Source organism: Heptranchias perlo, chromosome 1 (genome assembly GCF_035084215.1).
Source record: "Heptranchias perlo isolate sHepPer1 chromosome 1, sHepPer1.hap1, whole genome shotgun sequence".
Lineage (NCBI taxonomy): Eukaryota > Metazoa > Chordata > Chondrichthyes > Hexanchiformes > Hexanchidae > Heptranchias > Heptranchias perlo.
In genome coordinates, this window is record NC_090325.1 from 36461321 (window position 1) to 36479307 (window position 17987).

General features: G+C 42.7%; 1 protein-coding gene across 10 annotated transcripts in view; it reads right to left on the minus strand.

Annotated features, from left to right (window-relative positions):
* The window catches only part of LOC137321323 (transcription factor 4-like), a 534628-nt gene that overhangs the window by 255550 nt on the left and 261091 nt on the right, over nucleotides 1–17987 (minus strand). For all 10 annotated transcript variants that reach the window (XM_067983744.1, XM_067983725.1, XM_067983754.1 and 7 more), the window contains one exon: nucleotides 255–313. In XM_067983744.1, the coding sequence (XP_067839845.1) occupies nucleotides 255–313 (59 nt within the window). The remainder of the gene's footprint in view (nucleotides 1–254; nucleotides 314–17987) is intronic.

The window sequence follows — 17987 nt, forward strand, 5'->3', positions numbered from 1 at the left end:
ACAACTGTCCTCTAATTAGAAAATTGTTCCTTAAAAAGAAGAAATAGCCTAACACGTTTAAGTATATTAGTTCCACTAATGTGCCTTGTTTTGGGTGGGGGGGGGAGCCTTTGACATAAGACACAACCTACTTTTCTACTTAAAGTCTCCTCGTTTGCTTTGAACACAAATGACAGGCACAAACATGCATCAGAGGAAAGAGCTGACATAATTTAAATGCTTCTTTCATTGAGGAAGTGGAACATGTTACTGACCTGACACCCCTGCAGGTTTGAGTCCCTCCCAAAGGGGAATGATGCTCTGTCCGCTTTGCCTGCAAAACAAAGACATTTATATAAAATTATCTACTGCTTAACAGAAATGACTTTAATGAGGGCATTTCGTCAGAGCCAACATTTCAACTTACGCTTGGCAGGCCCGTCACTTATTTTGGAGTGAGGCTTAGTTTAAAAATGTAAAAATGTTTTGAGGTGACTCACTTATTAAAAAAAAACAGCATCCTATGCGTAACTTGGTTCATAGACTCTTTTTGATCATAAATCTCCCTCCTAACATTGCACTGCTGTTGATGGCTCTGATACACTGCTTTTTGCCAATCATAATGCTGACTAGTCTGGGATACTGCATAAGAGCACTGGACCTTACCTATATATGGATAGTCCTCTGTAAGTGAGACATTTGAGTGCATGACCTTTGACTAGAGAAGCTGGGAATATTCTCCTTAGAGCAGAGAAGGTTATGGGGAGATTTAATAGAGGTGTTCAAAATTATGAGGGGTTTTGATAGAACCAATAGGGAGAAACTGTTTCCACTGGCAGGAGGATTGGTAACCAGGGGACACAGATATAAGGTAATTGGCAAAAGAACGAGATGGAAGATGAGGAGGGTTTTTTTAAAACACAGTGCAGCGAGTTGTTATGATCCGGAATGAACTGCCTGAAAGGGTGGTGGAAGCAGATTCAATAGTAACTTCCAAAAGGGAATTGGATAAATACTTGAAGGGGAAAAAATGCAGGGCTATGGGGAAAAAGCAGGGTATGGGACCAATTGGAAAGCTCTTTCAAAGAGCCAACACAGGTACGATGGGCCAAATGGCCTCCCCTGTGCTGTATGATTCTATGACAGCCGAAGTACTGTATGATGCATTAAAAAGGTTAAGTTTATTGGGATGTTGGCAGAAAGTGTTTTCAATGTAAAGTAATTAACTCTCTCAATCCTTCAAACAACATCCTGTGTTTAAAAAAATAAGCTTAAAAAAAAAGAGAAATCACGTTTCTATTTCCACCGTGGCTAATGGCCTGGGGGATAACGTCTGGTGAAAAAGGAAATGCTCCTCTGATGTCACCAACGATGATCATCACACAGCAGGTTTTCCAGGACGGAATGAGGACTGAAGAGATACGACACCTCTGGTCCTAATCTGCAGGCTATTTGACAGTTATGGGGTGCATCGCAGCTTTGCCATTTATGTCCTACCATAACATCCACCCTAATGCACTTTCCAGGAGCCACGAGATAGTGATCAGGAGCAGGAGTCCTGACTGCTATTTCCCCTGGCACAGTGGTGATGAGACCAAATGTAGCACTCTTACTGTTACTCAAACTCAGACTGGGTAACAGCACAGGGACTAAACCTGGTGCGAACAGCTCAGTTCCACGATGGGTAGTGCAGTTGCTTACTGATTTATCTGAAAAGCTCCATGTCTACTCTATTTTGACAATCTGAGGTACAGTGCATTGGTTATGCTGCGTCCTGGGGATAAAGACAAATATGCACATTGTAAATCCTTGCTTGTTGGGGTACAAGGCTCAGCCAGGCTGACAAAAAGACACATTATTGCAGAGAGCACAGGTGAAAGAAGTCTGACAAGACTTCCTTGCAACCAGTTATAATGATCTTAGTAAATAGGTATGCCTGCTTGCTCTCTCAGCTGGGAAATAGTTATAAACAATTTTACAACACCAAGTTATAGTCCAACAATTTTATTTGAAATTCACAAGCTTTCGGAGGCTTCCTCCTTCCTCGGGTGAATGTGGAAAATAGTTAGGACAGGGAAATAGTTAGGACAAGGTCTTAGAGTGGGATAAAACTTAAAAATGAATGAGAAGAGGAAGACATAACTATCACTTTCATTGGTGAGAGGACAGCTCCACAACACAATCAATGGAAAATGTCCATGAATTATGGAAAGTACCCCAGGGAAATATTTTTTCTTCATGCTTCTGTGGTGATTTGTATACTTTACTAAGGTTTTTGCCTACTGGGCTTCCCTCGCTCTTAGGAGTAGTATAACAAAATAAATATTGAAGCCATGATTAGGTTTGAATAATGCACTAAATTTGAAACTTCCTCACAGACACTGAAAGTACAACAGCAGAATCAATATCAGATACGAGACATAAAATTGGCAAAGAAAATCTGCATGTGTGAGAATCCGCACATAACATACAGAATAATGGAGCAGGGCTGCAACAAAGCTGTAATTCAGAATCGAGCAATTCAGCTGCCAAACTGCAAGAACATAGATTGAGTGGTTTATGAAAGTCAGTAGAACCTTAAAAGATTGAATTATGACCTTGTAACTCCCTCCACCACATTCATTATTTTATATTAAGTATATTAACAGTTATTCTAAAGTGAAAAATTGAATCCGTCACCCCTACCGTTACAATGCTGCTGTGGAGGAGAGCGAGTGCTGTGAGGAGAACATTAATGACAGTTTGTAGCAGTGCTGTGGTGACATTCACAGAAGTGTATAGTGGCTCACTGACTTCCAGGAAGAACAACAACCAGGATTCACAGAAGAGTTGAAACAAAGTGAGATCAAAAGACAAACTGCAAACAATGGAAATCTGAAATAAAATCATAAAATGCCCAGCATGTCTGTCAGCATCTGAAAAATAAAAATGGGTCAATATCTGGTGTGGAACTCTTTATTTCAACTGAAGAAAGATTCTCACCTGAAATAGGACCTATCATTTCACTTTCAGTTGCTGACTGACTGCTGTGCACTTCCAGCATTCATTGTGTAGAAGGAGGCTTTTTTTTAGAAAACTTATTTTACAGTGGTTAACTGAGTATTTACCTAGTTAGCAACTGAGGATATCATTTTCAACTATGTGAGCACACTGAGAGCAAAAGGTATGCAACCACCTCCATTATGTAGCTCACACTGCTTGCACTTCAGACAGGGAGTAGTATAACTCTAGTCTGCTGTGAAGCCAAGTTTAAAAGATTTTATTCTTAAAATTTGAATGTTTTAAACATTAGGAAAGGGCACACTTTGCCCACTCACTTCTAACATAAATTTAAGCAGCCAATGAGTGGAGCTCCTGAGCAGAAGAATTGCAGCACCACTATGTCACCCGCGCCTCGCACTCTATGGGTACTGGTTGCAGACTGGTAATGGAACGTCACCCTTAGTTTACTAAAGGCATCAGCTATGGCTCAGTGGTACCACTCACATCTCTGAATCAGAAGGTCATGGGTTCAAGTTTCACTCCAGAGACCTAGGCTGACACTCCAGTGCAGTACTGAGGGAGTGCTGTACCGTCGGAGGTGCTATCTTTCGGATGAGACAATAAACCAAGGTCCTCTCAGGTGGACATAAAAGATCCCATGGCACTATTTCGAAGAAGAGCAGGGGAGTTTATCCGTCAACCAACATCAAGCAGACTGTTCGAAATCTTTGTGTTCTATTCGATCCCAAGCTGCACTTCCAACCCAAAATCCTCTCCATCACAGACTGCCTATTTCCACCTCTGTAACATTGCCTGCCTCTGCCTGGCACTCAGCCCATCTACTGCTGAAACCATCATCCATGCCTTGGTCACTTCCAGACTCCTCCAACCCTCTCCAACCTCTTTGTTCCTCTGACTCTGGCCGCTTCTGCATCCCCTCCACCCCACCATTGCTGGCCGTACCTTTAACCGTACAGGCTCAATGCTCTGGAATTCTATTCCTAAACCTCAACCAAGCTTTTGGTCACCCCTTCTAATACCTCCATTTTTGTCTGATTACACCTCTGTGAAGCACTTTAGGGCATTTTTCTACATCAAATGCAAGTTGTTGTTCAAAGAGGCAGATTTATTTTGCTAGAGATTATGTCTTACCAGGCACAGCAATAAACTAGCCTAATCTAGAGCACACATCTACTACACAAGGTTCGCCAAAAAATTATGTACAGTCTGGTGGTCCAAATATGATAATGTCAATCCGATCAGCTATTCTTTTCTAGTTTTCTGCTCTGTTTATTTTGATACCTTACTGCTTACCCAAGATAATTTCTCTCAAACAGTAGGTCACAAAATTCACGTTATTTGCTGATACTTTAAATCTGCAAGACCTTTACAGTAGACACTTTTTTAAAAAAAAGCTGTGAACTGGCTATATGATCACTGGTTAAGGTTAAGCATAGTAAACGAGGAAGCACAGTCCTGTAATAACATGATAAATGTTACAAAATAGTATTATTACACCACCCACTAAAAACAACAGAATAATGGGTGGTAGAAATCAGATACAAGGTTGTTATATACAAACTGAATAATTTTACTGCGGTCACAATCACTAAGTGTCAACAAAACTCAAGTAGTTAGTCCCCATTATGTGATCCATGAAATTAAATTAAATTACTGCCTTCTATGGTTGTGATGGGAAATGGAATTAAACCAGGTTGTTCCAATGTGGAGCTATCACTGGCACAAGCAAGACCGCAAAATGGCTTCCTTCCATTCTGAAATTTCTATGAATTATTTATACTATGAGCAGATCCCCAAAGGCTCACTGTATGATGTTTTATTGTGTCGTGTAATGCACACTGTATTTATTATTCGTCTGCTAACATGAATTTGTGTTCCTATATGGCCACAAAACTAGTTATTTTCAGGCTGAAGTTCAAGTAGGAGACTGCAGACATTCTGACTGGTTATTTTCCTTTACCGGAAAGTTTCTGTTTACATTAAAAACAACTGCCTTTATTTTTCTAGACTTTTTTTTTAATACCAGAACACACCAATGACCATGGAAGACAATTTTACATTCAGGAAATGGAGATGTGTGACGGTAAATTGGATGACACACTACTTTATCAGGATAGGAGCATTACACAATTATATAATCCACAATGCATTATTCTGCTGCTACAGTCACAAAGTCTAACTGCAGTTAAATAAACACTGGGTGAGGTCAGCAATTAATTGTTCTTAGGCTGCACATTTTTTCTGTCCCTGCCCCCAAGTATGGATTCAAGGTGGATTCAGTCAGGGATTACAGACATCCTTTCTCCTGTGTCAATTAAGGTATTTTCAATGTCTCCGTGACTTTGTACATTTTTGTTTCTTTATATTCATTTTGAGGTGTAAAAGAAATTTGAGTATGACAGAAAGAAAAGTGCGACAGTCAGAAAATTCACACTAGACATACTGGTCTAGACTTTTTGCTGCCCGCACCCCCCCCACCCATCACCCCATTGACTGGGGCGCATCTCTTGGGTTGATGGGACTTCTGCCCATCAAGGAGATGTGCCTTGGAGCCCAGATGATCTTCCAGCATCGGGATCATTTAAACCCAGGAGGGTATCTCCTGGCCTGCGCCAGGCAGACCCCCTGAAATGAAAGTGGAGCTTGGGTATAAGCATGCCTCTGAGGCCTGCTGCGGTGTGAAGATGTAAGCAGCCCGCACTTTACTCCCTGCAAAAAATGATGGGACTTTCTCTTCAGCCTGTGCAAGACCACATTTAGTGAGCACCTAGACAGGCCCAAGTGCAAAAAAAATTCAGAGCCCCATCTAACAGCCATCACGTTAGCAACATTGAGAGGCTGCAAATCTTTGGAGGCCGCAGAAGGCAAATGGAGGCCAGAAGTGGCGGAGCTCTTCCCGCAGCATTTCTCTGCCCCTACAGCAGATCTTTCCAGAAAAAGTCAGTGGTGGGGGTGGGGATGGAGGGGGGGGGGGGCGGGGGGAGAGGCGGGAGAGGAAAGTCTAAGCCACTGTTTTTATAATATTGCAAATCTGTTCAAGAAGGGAGTAAAAGAGAGAAGAATAAACCACATAACCAGTTTTGGGCAAACTTTTAGAATCTATAACTGCTGATCAAATTAGTAAGCATTTAGCAATGCCAAAGCTGAGGAGAGCCAGTGCAGATTTGTTAAGCATGGGTTGTGTTTGACAAATTTAAAGAGTATTTTGATGAATTGGATCAATAAATGGAGTGCAGTAGGTGCAGAGTATTTGTAGATTTTCATAAGGTGTATCATAGGAGGCTTAGACCAAATATTCAGACTTATTGTGTAAGACGAAACGTAGCAGCACATTAGAAAGTTAGTTAATGCACAGGAAACAAGGCATTATGGGTGATGCTAGGATTTGGGCTTGAGCATAGGGAGCATGATATTTATTGATAAAACAAAAGTGAGAGGTTTGGCAAACAGTTAAAAAGACTGTAAAAGACTTCAGGAGGATAGAGGCAGGTTAAATCAATGAGCAGACAGGTGGCAGGTACAATTTAATGTGGAGGAATGTGAAGTAATGCATTTTGGGAGAGAAAATTGGGGAAGTATACACTCAAAAGAGAGACATTAAAGGGTGTGAAGGAACTGAAAAACCTATGGATGCACATACATAATTCGTTGAAAGTGAGAGCGCAGGTAGGTGAAATCATGAAGGAAACCAGCAGCATTTTAGGGCTTAGAGTGCAATAGAAAAGAGATAAATATAGATTTTTAAAAGCCAATGGTAATGGTGTAGTGAGAGCATGACTGCAACTTTGGGCAGCCCATTATAGAAAGAACATTAAAGTCAAAGATTCGCCAAGACGATACCAGGATGAGAAGCTAAGGAGGAAAGACTTGAAGTACTGAGATTATTTCCACCAGAGCAGAGAGTTAATAGAGATTTATAAAATTACAGTGGATTTCAATAGAGTGAATAGAGTATGAGAACAGAATATGAATAGAATATTTCCTCTGGCTGGCCATGGGGTTATTAATTTAAAATTGTCACTAAGTGAGTGGGGACAGATCAGGAGAAATTTCTTTACACAGAGAGTTGTTAAAACATGGAATGCTTTGCCACAGGGAGTAGTTGAGGCAGAGACCATAGTATCTTTTAAGGGAAAGGTGGATAATTAATTGAAGCAGATGAACATATAGGGCTATGGGGGTACAGCAGGTTAGTTTTGGATTGCTCGAGCAAAGAACTGGCACAGACAAAATGGCCCAATTAGCCTCCTCCTATGCTATAAACTCCTATGGCTCTTGTATGTAATCTCCCATGTGGCACTGCTCACAATAAAAGGATATAATGTTTTATAAAGACAAGAACATTCTAACATGTAAAACATAATGTATTATTTTGCTGCTAAAGTTTAAGCATGTGTCTTTTTAATGCTAGAAAAATCAAACAATTCGCTTGACTAGCACACCTGTCAATCAACTCATGATGAACATCTCCATCACCACCATACTATGACTGCAGTGGGTACAATCTACAGGATGCACTGCAGCAACTTACCAAAGTTAATATAACAACACCTCCCCTGCAACTTCTACCACTATGTAGGACATGGCAGCAATGTCGTAGGGACATTATCATCAAGTCACACACCATCTTGTCTTGGATATATATCACTGTTCCTTCATTGTCACTGGGTTGATATCCTGGAATTCCCTACCTAACATTATTGTGGGAGCACCTTTGCCATAAGAATTGCAGCGGTTCAAGAAGGTCCACCACCACTTTCTCAGAGCAACTAGGAAAGGGCAGTAAATGTGGCCTTGGTAACGCAGCCCACAAGAACAAAGAAAAATGTAATTGATGTTAAGTAAACACTGGGTGAGTTCATTCATAGGTTAATTGCAATGACTGCCTTTGTTAGCTTTTGTGGGTGTAGCACAGAAGTTTGTGTAGCACAATGTATGGTGTCTGAATTGCGACAGATGTCTGAAGTGTGACAGACAAAAAGTGTGCGCATATGTAAGGCTTTTGCACTATTACTACCGAATCTCTCACAGTGCTGTTCACGGTGAATTAGAGGGTGTGCTATTTACATCGTACCATGTAAAACACAATGGAGTAGAAATTAGAAATATGGCCAGCCACATTTGTTCACCCATTCATTTAATGGAGGGGCAATTGCGGTCTGGGGAGCACAGAAGCAGAATTTCTACCCCCGTGTTATTATTCTACTGCTAAAGTTTAGTTGTGTGTCCCTTTTAAGGCTACAAAGTCTAACTGATGGATGAATGGGAGGACCCTAGGCAAGACAGAGGGTCAGAGGGATCTTGGTGTGCAAGTTCACAGATCCCTGAAGGCGGCGGAACAGGTAGATAAGGTGGTAAAGAAGGCATATGGGATACTTGCCTTTATTAGCCGAGGCATAGAATATAAGAGCAAGGAGGTTATGATGGAGCTGTATAAAACACTGGTTAGGCCACAGCTGGAGTACTGTGTGCAGTTCTGGTCGCCACACTACAGGAAGGATGTGATCGCTTTGGAGAGGGTGCAGAGGAGATTCACCAGGATGTTACCAGGGCTGGAGCGCTTCAGCTATGAAGAGAGACTGGGAAGATTGGGTTTGTTTTCCTTGGAGCAGAGGAGGCTGAGGGGGGACATGATTGAGGTGTACAAAATTATGAGGGGCACAGATAGGATGGATACTAAGGAGCTTTTTCCCTTCGTTGAGGGTTCTATAACAAGGGGACATAGATTCAAGGTAAAAGGCGGGAGGTTTAGAGGAGATTTGAGAAAGAACTTTTTCACCCAGAGGGTGGTTGGAGTCTGGAACTCACTGCCTGAAAGGGTTGTGGAGGCAGGAACCCTCACAACATTCAAGAAGCATTTGGATGAGCACTTGAAATGCCATAGCATACAAGGCTACGGACCAAATGCTGGAATATGGGATTAGAGTAGACAGGGCTGATGGCCGGCGCGGACACGATGGGCCGAAGGGCCTCTATCCGTGCTGTATAACTCTATGACTCTATACAGAGCTAAGAGGCTGTGACAGTGTGGCTTTGGTATCATGTGTTGCTGGACATGTGTACACACCAAAAGATTGCCTTTATTTCTTTATACTCTCCAACGCCTCCACCACATGTGGCACAGGAATTTGCATTAAACAATGCGTGACATCTGAAGTGTGATAGTTAAAAGTACATAAATGATTGACAGATTTTATAATGATATATAAATAGGATGCTCTGAATTATGCTATAAATGTTTTAATTTATTATAATCATGTCTGGAAGTTTTATGTCAGCAGTCAGGAACTTTTTTTTATTATGGTGTGTTCAGGTCATTAGTTGTAATGATAACAGAAGATCCATTTATTAAAAATCTTGAAAACAATGTAAAACCAGAAAATGCACTGCAGGAAAGTCAGCATCTGGAAGACAAAGATAAATTCATGTTTTGTGGGGCCCTTCAGCAGAACAGTGAATGTCAAGCAGGAGATGGCCTTTTTGTAGGAGTGGCCAAAACAAAGAGTTCAAATATACTGAGCACTTTCACAAAGCTAACGGGTTTAATAGCCTGTGAATAGACTTTAAGAATCTGAAAAGAGATTTAAAGTCCATGAAGACAAAATGTGGTTTTTGAAATGCCATCTTACTTGTTAAATCTTTTATGTGTTTCTGTTGTAAACTGAAGCAATAGGACATTCACAGAAGGTTAACCGTTTTTACAATGTCAACACTTCATCGGTACAGAAAAACAATCTGCAGCTGATCACAGTGAAATTGTATGTCCAGTGCATATTAGATTGGCATAAAATAGCATTAATATCTACTGTAGTAAAACAGTATTTAAATTTTTTTTTTGAAAATTAGCTAATTGCATTTTTAACCAGTAAATCTCTCCCTGTGTAGCATATTGTTTATACTTTTACCATGCTGAATAAACAGGAACTGAAACCTCTTTGGCACAAATGTTGTGCAGTAAGGACTGTGAAGGCTGTGCTTTTTTTTCTTCCCTGATTTTATTGAAGCTCTCACTTGTTTGTATTGTCCTTTTCTTTGATTTGGGGATCTTTTTCATATTAGTGCAAATAATAAGCAGCTGATGGTAAAAGCCACTCGTGGTCACATCTATCATTGAGCAGTAGACACAGAAGCACTGAATCCCCCTCAAAGGCTGAGGTAGACGAGTTTGAAACGCAGTTTCCATCAACACTCAGACTCAACTGGCTTTGTGCGGCAAGCTTCACCAATTCTGAAATAAGCAGCTGGATGGGGCACTGTAAGAGTAGAGTACTCCACTGATCAGGGTGGGGGAGCGGGGAAGGAGATTGCTGAAAAGACCAGCTCTGCCCTCATCACAAAGCTGTGTTGGTGGCAATCGTGCAGAAGCACACACTACAAACTGTCCTGTTCTCTTTCTCTGAACCCCACCCCACATCAAGCAGACGGATGTACATCGTTGAGAGATATAAAAGGAGAAAAAGGGGAACAGAAACTTTAATGCCAAATATATTTGGAATGAGTATTGATTCCAAATACTGCAAGGGTTAAAAAAAAACCTATTCCTGCATGTGTGGGGGAGGATGGGAGGAAAGCAGAGACATGAATCATTCTTAGTGATTCAAGTGTTTCCATGACATCAATGGGCAACCTTCCAGCACTCAAGCAAAGGCAAAACCCAAAAGGTACCAGTCACTGAAGCCAGTGGGTTGTACAGACAGAGAGCTTTTTTTAAAAAAGCAGAATCCCCATTAAGTTCATCTTATCTCAATCACAGGGCTGCCGCACTACCATTTTAGCACAACTCACATTTGGGATAAAATGTTTATAGCCATTGAAAATGCAACCGACTTGGTGGTCTCGTTTGAAAGCATCCATGTTGTTGGCAGATTTCAACGCTAACTTGTTTATAAAGCCCACTCCTTTGCAATGTACTGTGTGGTTGTATTTTCAGCTGTGCATTTTGTGATTGTGTGCCACCATCAAATTAACAGAGGCTACAAGTTAGCCACAACAAAGACGTTACCTGTACCATTTTACCTGGTTTTTGGTCATAAATGCAGAGAGATGAAAGCTGTATTATTCATGCAATTTAAATATGTACAGCACAGCAATCAACCTGTAGACTTTGAAGACCCTTGGTGTACAAGGCTATAGATTGCAGGGTAGATTTTTTTTAAAAGGCCCCTTTGGTCGATTTGATTTCATCCTTTCAGAATACCAACCCTACTATTTCCCCTTTACAGCATCTAGCTGTTTCGTAAATGAGCACTGCGTTCTGGTGTCAAATACCATTCCTGGCAACCCATTGCAGCAGCTAATGAGCCTTTGTGTAAAGTACTTTCTTCCACCTGCCCTAAACTTGTCCTTCAAAATCGTGAACCTGTTTCTCCTATCCTACTGTCCTGAAAGTATAGTTCTAGCTTTACCTTCCTCATCCCATATCTTATGCATAGTCTGTAAGATCCTGTCAAAGACATTCTTTTTGAGGCTGAAGAGTCCAGCTTACCTAGATGTTCCTCATAGCTCATCTTTCTAACACAAGGTATTAGCCTCATTGTTCTCCTCTGTATTGGCTCCATGCTGTAATGGCCCCCTTATGTCGCAGCGACTAGAACTGTATGCAGTTCTCCAGCTGCTGCCTGACCAGAGCCTCAGCATGACTTCTAGGGATTTGAACTCAACTAATTTGCCAATATAACCCACATTCCTGCTCATTTTGTTTACTGCTGCCTTGCACTGTTTGGACATGGTACGTGAGAAGTCATCCAACACCACTGGGTCTCCTTTAACTTCCCTCTTGCCAAGCTCTATCCCTTGTCCCAACCATGTGCAGCTGCTTCCCTCCATCCTACGGTCGGGAGTGGGCTGGTCACTGCCGATTCTACAATACACAGCTCCATTCACAACTCCTCGGATAATGACGCAACCCATTTCAGCCTACGGCAAGACGTGGATAACATCCAGACTTGGGCTGACAAGTGGCAGGTAACATTCATACCACATAAGTGCCAGGCAATGACCAACTCCTCCTGACCTTCAAGGCACTGCCAATGCCCAGTTTCCCGCAATGAACATTTTGGGGGCGGAGGGGGGGGGGGGGGGGCTCACCGTTGAGCAGAGGTTTAACTGAAGTGGCCGTATTAATAATGCAGTAATAGAAGGCTGGGTACTCTGCAATAAGTAGCTCAACTCTTGGCCCCTCATTTACAAGGCTCAAATCAAGAGTCTGATGGAATACTCACCACTCACCTGGAATGGTAAAACCGCAACAACACTCAAGAAGCTTGACACCAGCCAGGGACAGAGCAATCCATTTGATCAGCACCCGAGCCACTGAACTCTAATTACACCCCCTCCACCTCCGCGCACTGTGGCTGCAGTATTTATACATCCAGGTTTGCCAGCAAATTTCATGCAAAATTAGTTTTGCTGAGACATGTTTGAGAGAGCCATTTTTAAACACATTTGATTCATCCTGTAGGCAGTAGCAAACACAACTGTAGTACTGCATTCCTCACCTTACACAGCACAACAGGATCAGATCAGGTGAAATTTGCACCTCATGCAGAGTGATCCAATGGGTTCACACTTCATACAGAGTAGAAGGAGGAGAGGCGGGTGGGTGTTAAAATTTACTATAATTAACTTAAAAAATTATATGAATTACTTGTATATTGTGAGTTCGCTCAGAATCTAAATGCAGTAAATTTAAATTCACAAGGAACCAGTCTTTTGGTTTTACGTCAAAATGTAATTGGCTTGCAGCAAGATTTTTTTTTCTCGTGTTATTCTGAATAATTTATGCAGTACTTCATCTCAGGAGATTAAACAGTTAGGGTTAGAATCGGGGATCTTTAACACCCCCTCCCCCCCCCACCGAGGATGGGTGGGACAGCGGTGGGGTGGCGGGGGGGGGGGTGTAGGAGGTAGGAATTGTTAAAAATGGGAAACACGCACCCAACCCACCGCAAATGCGCTACTTCCAGTTTAACCGGGGTGGGTTGGGGGTCGGGCGAGTAACCTGCTCTCGAGAGGCGGGTCAGTAATTATAATATGTTAATGAGTCTCCGTGCCTCACATTTTGTCAGCCATTTGGATTTAATGCCTCCAGCACGGCTTTCTCGGGGCTCGGAAAACCCTGCAGTTAAAAAGGAGGTGGAAACTGCTGGACCCAGCAGGTAAATGCTTTTCCAGCACTGCTGGTGGACCAGGAGGAGCAGGAATGCTTCCCCACAGCCCCTCAAGCAAACCTGCCACGATCTGTCTCCCTCCCCATGATCCAATCTCTCCCCCCTCACGATCATTCTCACCCTTCCTCCTCTCCTCTCTTGTTCGGTCCGCAGGTGCGGCCTTGTACTGCAGGCTTTCCCGCCTAGTAACCAGCCAACCTCTCAATCCGGCCAGCTGCCAGGCGGGAAACGGAATAACAAAATGCTAATGAAGCCCTGCCGTTAAATTCGGCTAGAACTCCGTCTTCCCCCTATTACCAGCCTCCCCGGCCGCTGACAGGCTCTCCCTGCTCCCTCCCCATAAATACTGGCGCCTATGTTTGGGTAATCTACTTGAATGTGCACTGAGCTGGCTTGTTGGACAAAAGGGTCCTTTTTCATTCCGTGGTGTCTTATGCTCTTTGTATTTATTGCTTTTTTTTTAAACAAAATAAACATGTTTTATCCCCTTTCCCCACTTACATTCTATGACTAAACAACTGGAGATCTGTTTGCCAGTTCTGCCGGTGCCACTCTCACTCGCCACAAAGTGCAGCCAAGCAGACTGGTGTTTGAATCTATCAGCAACAGGTGCAAGAACATGGGAGGGGCAGGGCAAATGACTGTACTTCAAAATAAATATTCTAAGGTGAATATCTCAGAAGTTTTACATCACTACGATAGCTAGCTACAGCTTTTCTATTATGAAACTAAGAAATGCTAAAAATGGGAATGACAAAATGCTGTGTATTTCCAGCATTTTACGTCAGATTTTTAGCATTCACGGTTTTTCTTTTGTTGCCTTCGTAAGTTTCCTTAAATTTTACATCACTATAACAATCTTACGGTGATAGGCTTACAATTGCTTAAGTAGTTAATTTTTCCATTTGCATATATATGCTATATTAACAGTATTCTGTATAGCCTGCCCCATCAAACACTTCCTGTAATGCTTTTGTGTAATGCTTCAGGGTAACTCTGTATTAAGCAACTTTATTCTAACCTAGACAAATTTACACAGTAGACATATTGTACCACATCTGCCTGGGTCAATCTTCCCAGCCCTGACTTCCACTTTCTCAAAAACAACCACAGATAGGGTTGCGTAGCCTTCCGGATTGTCTGGGAGTCTCCTGGAATGGGGCATGAACCTCCTAGACCCTGCTGCTAGCACCCCGTGAGAACTTTGCCCTTTAAATTTCTCACTGCAGCAGCGGCCTCCACCCCACCTCACCCCACGAAGTCACCAACGCAGAGAAGCCTCCGGATCGGTGACATCAACACCCACTGCCTCGAGTCAGCCCCTGCTTAGCAGAGCGTGGAAGAGGGACCGGCTGGTGGAGAGACAGCCAGGAATCTGGGGAGGTTGGGGGTGTGCTGGAGTGGGAATCGGTGCAGCTCTGGGTTGGAAGAGGGTGAGTAGAAACTAGGGGGCAGGGGATTGGAACTTGTGGGGGGGGGGGGGGAAGAGCAGATGACAGGGGACTGAGTGGGGGGGGTCAGGGCACTTGGCGGGGAGAGAGCGACAGCGGTCTGAGAGTCGAAGGAGGAGGCAGCGGTCAGTTTTTTGGGGGCTCGGGGGAAGAGACTGGGGAATGGGGTGGGCTGGGGTCCAGCATTTCCTGCAGAGCCGGACACAGCAGCTGCAGCAGTATGGTAAGTGGAGCGGTGCCAGGAGAGGGACAGCCAATAATGGGGTGTGTGAAACCTGGGAACTTTCCTGTGGATAAACAGAAAAAGATTGTTTCCACTGGTGGACGAATGGGGAACAAGGGGACAAAGACCGAGGATTCTCATGTGAAGAACCAGGGGGGGGGGGGGGGAGGGAGGATGAAGGATATCAGAGATGCTTCACCACAAATGACTGCTGGGGCAGGGATTAGAACATCACTTAAAAGGGAATGGTATAAGTATTTGAAAAGGAGGAATATAAAAGGATCTGGTGAGGAATGGAGTTACAGGAGAGCGCCAGCACTGGCACAGGCAACGGGGGCCGAATGACCTCCTCCTGTGCTGTAATTTCTATCATCCTATGAAAAGATGTCCAAGTCCAGGGAGCGGTTTAGAAATGTTGGTGCTGAGCTGAGTTTAGTACGATGTGCCCTGCGAGAAGCGCCCCAAACACCAAGCCCGCTGCCCTTTATGCAATCTCTCGATTTGGTTCAGGCCGGTCTGTGCCGGACGGTTTTGACGTGCGGAGCCCAAGTACAGATCAACTCTGACTGAGGCTCCCAGATCAGAGTTGTCACCTTTATACAGAACCTGATTCCAGGGTGATAGGGAGAGAGATGGAGTCTGTTAAAGGTGACATCGATTGGAGGGCCTGACCGCTCCTTGTGCAGTACTGAGGGATTCTGGCTGTAGTTGCAGAGTAAATATTAGTGAGTTATAGGATTACTACTAGTTAAGGACATAGGATATCAGTGCGTTACACCTATTATTACCATTTACATATAGACTGTCAGTGAGTTATTCTATTACTGTTGGTTATGAGAAGAATCTGAGTGTTACTAGTATTACTATTAGTTATCAGTACGATTTCAATGAGTACTATTAGTTATTCGTGGAATCAAAGTTCACCCCGCCTCTAGTTTAACCCCTGCGAAATTCCCCCTCCTTCGGTTTCCCCTCTTTACCAACTCACAGGTGACCTTCTGGTGTCTGAGCTTCTCACACAACAGCTGCTGGCATGAAAACATGAGCAAAATACTCAATTACAGGTAAACGGAACAACATTTGCGGGTGTCACGTGATGAGATGTCACATGGTCAGAGGTCATGTGATCAAACCTCTAGGAATACCTCCAATCAGAGTAGGCAACAGACCATGGGCATGCAAGTTAAAACAAACTAAAAACAACTGGACAGCTCCAAGATTGGTGTAAATGTGGAAAAGTTTAACCTTTTCAAACAACAATTCTTACATTTAGAATAATTTACAATTTCTGTCTCTTGCAATCAGCTTTCTTTCTTACATATGCAAAACAATCTTAAAATGGTGTGTACTTTGGTTTGTTCTCTCCAAGAACATACCAGTTACACACTCTCCCCAACTTGTTCATTGACCTATCAAACAAATCCAAGGTTCTCATCTGTAACCTGACCTGTAAGTGAACCTATCATTCATTAAAAGAATGCAGAGCAAATACAGCTACTCACCTTAAAGGGACACACATCTACATTCTATTATAATGTTCCTTTCCTTCTATCCTTAAAAAACTCACTGTAAACTTTAAAGTAAGTGCTATTATTTCTTAGGATAAGCAGAAGACTCCACCCAGTCGAGCTGCACACTCAATTTCAGCCAAAGACTAATACAGAATAAACGACTATTCAGGAAATGCTGAGCCACTACAAGTGAGCAATAAGTCTCACTCACCTGCACAGACTTCACTTCAAATAAGACTGGCTTAATAAATGACTGTGGCATAGATGAGACTTACATACACATTCATATTACCCAATCCTGATGAAGTGTTACATCAGAAATGTTCACCCATCTTTTCTCTTTCAGATGCTGACTAACCCGTTATGAATTTCCAGTACTGTCTATTTCTATTTCAAACTTCCAAGAATGTGTTTTTTTTCATTTTATCTCTTTAATATTAAATATTAATATACAATATTTAATGTATGAAATGGATGTGGATAAAAAGCAATTGATATGTAACTGAACTGCTTCCTACCCAGATACTACATTCGTGTAGACTGAAACCATATGTGCAACTTAAAGCTAGGGGACTTTACTCCCTTTTAACTCAATGCAGGCAACTGTGCATACTGACTAATACTGACAGTATCTGATCAACTAATTAGCACTAATTGTGCCGTATAATAGAGCATTGTGCATTTATAGTTACCTAAAATTTACAGCACAGAAACAGGCCATTCAGCCCAACTGCTTTATGCCGTTGTTTATACACCACATAAGCCTCCTCCCACTCTATTTACCTCTTTCCACCCTGTCCTCCTCCTCCCACATGTATGCATCAAGCCGCTCCTTAAATGTGTCAGTGCTAACCGCTTCAACCACTCCATGTGGCAATGAGTTCCACATTTTCACCAACATCTGTATAAAGAAATTCCTCCTAAATTCTTCATTTGTTCTGTTGGTGGCTATCTTATATTTATGTTATCTTGTTCTGGATTCACCCATAAGTGGAAACGGTTTCTCCACGTCCACTCTACCAAACCCCTTTGTAATTTTAAAGAGCTCCATCAGGACTCCACTTGTCTTACTTGTTCCAGAGAAAAAAGCCACAGTCTTCTCAATCTTTCCTGATAGTTGCATCCTCTCAATTCTGGTACCATCCTTGTAAATCTTTTCTGCACTTTCATCAGTGCTTCAGTGAACCCTTTTGTAGTATGAAGACCAGAACTGCATACAGTACTCCAAGTGTGGCCTAACCAAAGTTAAGGACATACGGACGCCTGGAGCATCACTATTGTGCACTCATACCCACCTGCGCACTATCAGTCTCAAGGGCAATTAGGGATGGGCAATAAATGCTGGCCTTGCCAGCGACGCCCACATCCCATGAATGAATGAAAAAAAGTCACCTGGGAGAGGCAAGAAAATAAACAAGGGGGGAGGAGAAAAAAGGATAATGGGGGTTGGGGGCGTGGAATCTGGGAAATTCCTCTCCGATCCCCTTAGGTGATCAAATCTATTACAGGAGACCACAAAGACCATGCATAAAGCAGTTGGTATTTTATTTACATTTATAACACATAATCTTCTTCCAATCAGGAACTGGTCCAGGCCTCTCTCAAAGGCACGCAGAGAGTCCGCCGCACTTACCATGTAAGCCAGTAACTT